The following is a 4520-nucleotide window of genomic DNA, read 5'->3' on the forward strand; positions in this document are numbered from 1 at the left end:
ACTGGACTTTCCTGAAGTCAGAAAATACATTAACTGTAAAAAATCTTAATAATACGGTGTGTTCACATTCATAATTCAGTTTCCTGCATGATTCAGATTGCAAAATTTTGAAAATAACAAATATTTTAAATCATGCAAAGGAAATCCTAGCTCAAATACAGTGACTGTAGCACTGAATACAGTTTGTACACTCCAATAAATAATACACCACAGCACAGACAAACTTCATGTTAAAAAATTTATTTCAAACTGAGACAAACATTTTCTATTTCTTAAAATAGTTTTTTCTTAAATATTAGATAGACAAACATTTAGGTTTTGAACACATTTAAGAGAGAACTTGAAATCAGTGCTTTATATCCATTTAAACGCTCACTTCCTAACTGTCACTTTGATTTCATCAACATTTAAAGTAGTAAAATGATGAATAAAAACATCTTATTGGAACGTATTAAAGCAAAAACTGTAAATGATTCATGTATAACTCATGCCAATACTCCTCTTTTCCACAAACTAAAAGTGCATGTTTGAATTTCTCAACACTCAAACTAAGTCAACATCTTTTTGGAACATATTTAAAAACATTTGGAACTGATTGATTTCTAAATATATGCTAAATGCCTTCATGTTCATTTTAATACTCATTTTCTTCCTCCTCTTCCTCACCGTCAACACTGTCGACTCCCACCTCCTCATAATCCTTCTCCAGAGCTGCCATGTCCTCTCTGGCCTCAGAGAACTCTGACTCCTCCATACCCTCACCTACATACCAGTGAACAAAGGCACGTTTAGCGTACATCAGATCAAACTTGTGGTCCAGCCGAGCCCAGGCCTCAGCCACAGCAGTGGTGTTGCTCAGCATGCACACGGCCCTCTGGACCTTGGCCAGATCTCCACCAGGAACCACGGTTGGCGGCTGATAGTTGATGCCAACCTTGAAGCCGGTGGGACACCAGTCCACAAACTGGATGGTGCGCTTCATTTTAATAGTGGAAATGGCAGCGTTGACATCTTTGGGCACCACATCACCACGGTACAAAAGACAACAAGCCATGTACTTGCCGTGGCGAGGGTCACATTTCACCATCTGATTGGCTGGCTCGAAGCAGGCGCTTGTGATCTCAGCCACACTTAACTGCTCATGGTAAGCCTTCTCAGCAGAGATGACAGGAGCATAGGAGACCAGAGGGAAGTGGATGCGGGGATATGGAACCAAGTTGGTCTGGAACTCTGTCAGATCAACATTCAGGGCTCCATCAAAACGAAGAGAAGCGGTGATGGAGGACACAATCTGAGCCATCAGCCTGTTCAGGTTGGTGTACGTGGGACGCGCGATATCCAGGTTCCTACGGCAGATGTCGTAGATGGCCTCATTATCTACCATGAAGGTGCAGTCAGTGTGCTCCAGGGTGCTGTGGGTGGTCAGGATGGAGTTGTAGGGCTCCACCACAGCAGTGGACACCTGGGGAGCGGGGTCACAGTGTAAGAAACAGAACAGAAAAATACAAGCATTAAAGAAAAGTAAGAAAAAAGTAAAACTCAAGTTAGCTCAGCTAAACAGGTCAATGTATATTTTGGTAATTGGATTTTCCGTTCTAAAGCAGGTATTGAAAAACAAAAAACGAGTGGTTATTTGATTTTCGTTTTCAAAGGAAAAAATTAAAATTGAAATACAAGGCGTTTTTCCTTTTCACGATCAAAAAGGGATATACAAATTTTAAAAAATGCTTTGATTTTCATTTTTTATTTACGATAACAAAAAATAAAATAAGTAAGAGACAGAAACGAAAAAAGGTGCGTTTTTTCGTTTTCTGGGGCCGGAAGTGGTCATCAGCAAGGGTGGAGCCAAACAGAGTACGGTGCATAGACTGTAAACTGTTTTTTTTTGTTAGTTTTCATGGTCAAAATGAAAGATCAAGTGGCCGATCTTAAAATAAATCAATATCGATTTTTTTATTAAGTTTTGCGACGCAAGGGGGCGTGGTAACCTGATTGACAGTTTGTCTGTAATGACTGACAGTCTGGAGGATGTAGCCGAGACTCTGCTCTCCTGGATTGGATTAATTCTGATATGGTCACTGGTGGTTTATCGGTGAAGAAGGAGAACCTTTTCCACAGACACTTTTCCTGTCTGTTGGCTTGTTTTAACCATTTTGCTCCCTTCGGCGGATTCTACCAGCAGACACTGAAAGTTCGGTAAGTAGGCTTAATGTTTATTTTCTTATCGGTACCGCTTTTAATGCACTTCATATGCAACTTTCGTGAGAGACAGCAGGTCCGATTTGTGGCACTGGCAGCGAGCAGTGACACTTTTTGTGGCACTGCTGCGGTGCCACGGTTAATGCCACTGTGCAGTGACACTTTTTGTGGCACCGCTGCGGTGACACTTTTTGTGGCACCGCGCCGGATGCCACGGTTAATGCCACTGTGCAGTGTGACACTTTTGTGGCACCACGGTTAATGCCACTGCCGCAGTGACACTTTTTGTGGCACGGCACCGGATGCCACGGTTAATGCCACTGCTGCAGTGACACTTATTGTGGCACCGCGCTGGATGCCACGGATAATGCCACTGCCGCAGTGACACTTTTTGTGTTTTTGTGTTTTATGTTCTTATAATGGCATAGCATTGCAGCTGAATAAAAACCTGGGAGATGAAGTTTGTCAGTGTTCTGCTGCTTGTCTGTAAACAGATTTGTAAACAGACACAGACATCCTTCACCTAAGCAACACCATTCTGCTTCTCCTAATGGATCCTGTAAATACATAAAAAAAATAGAAAATACAAAAACTTTAACATTAACCTAATTAATCCCATAAAGTTTTTCACATTAGATATATGTTGCATAATAATGAAATACAGCAATACTTAACTACGTGGCATGAGGCAGATTTTATTTGCTGCCAGTATGCATTAACTGGGACAAATATAATACAGTTTTAATATGTACCAAGTGTGATCTCTTTAAGAGTGTATAGTAAATACTCTGTAACTTTAAAAACTAGTTGTGAATGATGTATACGCAAAATACCTTGATGAGGTTTTTCTCTTTACTGCAGGGAACAGTGCTTCTAATGCATGCCATAGCTGCAGCTGACTGGTGCAAAAATTCCAAATTTGGGGGAGCCTTGAAGTGGCCAGTTGTCATTTCAATGGACAAAGGGGAACAAATGGAAGTCCTCAAAGAACTGCAGAGCTGGGAGGGTGAATTTGATGAGTCCTCTCCAATGGAAATGATGTCATTTGTTTTTGAAAAACATGATGACTATGAGAACTTCATTAAAGAAATAGTCGACAAAAAAACCCTGAAATTATTTGCCAGGCTTGAGGAGGTTATGAACCTGAGTAAATAAATTAATCCAGGAAAACACCCACACACCCACACACACACACACACACACACACACACACACACACACAACTTTATTTTGTATTCTGTATTGTATAGTGTATTAAAATGGTTGAGTTGTTCGAGACAAATATGATGCACACACCTCATATTTTGTATTTTATTACTGTATTTGCTATTTTACTTTTTTGTATTTTGTATTGTATTTATAGTGTATTAAAATGGTTGAGTTGTTCAAGACAAATATGATACACACACCTTATATTTTGTATTTTATTACTGTATTTACTAATCTACTTTTTTGTATTCTGTATTGTATTTAAATTTTGATAGTAACTAATATTTACTTTCAATTTAATCAGTTTAAATTTCATCTGCTTGTAATTGCACAACTTTATTTCTGTGCAAGGCTCTGATGAGAATTCTTCAGAACAGCATGGAGACGAGGGAGGGGGCTAAACGCTGATTGCCATTCATAACAGAGTTGCTGGAGTGCTGGTAAAAAAAACAACAAAAAAAAACGACTTAAAGATCCCAATGCACCGTGGCATGAACCGTGGCATCTCCCTCAGACAGTGGAATAAACCATGGCATCTCGCCCAAATGGCGGTAAAAGTACTGGCATTAACCGTGGTATCCTCTTAACAGTAGCGTTAACCGTGGCATCTCGCCTAAACAGCAAAAATCCTGAAAAACAAAAAACGAGTGGTTATTTGATTTTCGTTTTAAAATACAAAAATTAAAATAGAAATACAAGGTGTTTTTCCTTTTCATGATCAAAAAGGGATATATAAAAATGTAAAAAATGCTTTGATTTCCATTATAGGTTTACAATAGCAAAAAATAAAATCAGTAAGAGATAGAAACGAAAAAAAGACCTGTTTTTCATTTTCTGAGACCAGAAGGGTCATCAGCAAGGGTGGAACCAAATAGAGTAGGGTGCATAGACTGTATATCAACTTTTTTTGTTAGTTTACATGTTCATAATGAGAAATCAAGTGGCCGATCTTAAAATATATCAATATTGAATTTTTTATAGAGCGTTAAAGTTTTACAAAGCCAGGGGGCGGGGCTATTTGATTGTGAGTCTGGTCTGGAACAGGCGTAAACTATCCGTGACGTCACTCGTTGGTTTCAACGCTGAGAAAATGAAACCCGGATTTTGCTACT

The 4520-nt window shown here is 39.2% G+C and overlaps 1 protein-coding gene across 1 annotated transcript; it reads right to left on the reverse strand.

Annotated features, from left to right (window-relative positions):
• Window positions 1–377: 377 nt before the first annotated feature.
• Window positions 378–1480, reverse strand: LOC127535095 (tubulin alpha-1 chain-like; the record flags this gene model as incomplete). The annotated part of the gene is made up of 1 exon (XM_051952089.1): window positions 378–1480. A coding segment is annotated over one exon (846 nt), but the record flags the coding sequence as incomplete, so codon positions are not given.
• Window positions 1481–4520: the final 3040 nt, after the last annotated feature.

Source organism: Acanthochromis polyacanthus, chromosome 8 (assembly GCF_021347895.1).
Source record: "Acanthochromis polyacanthus isolate Apoly-LR-REF ecotype Palm Island chromosome 8, KAUST_Apoly_ChrSc, whole genome shotgun sequence".
In the NCBI taxonomy this organism is placed as follows: domain Eukaryota; kingdom Metazoa; phylum Chordata; class Actinopteri; family Pomacentridae; genus Acanthochromis; species Acanthochromis polyacanthus.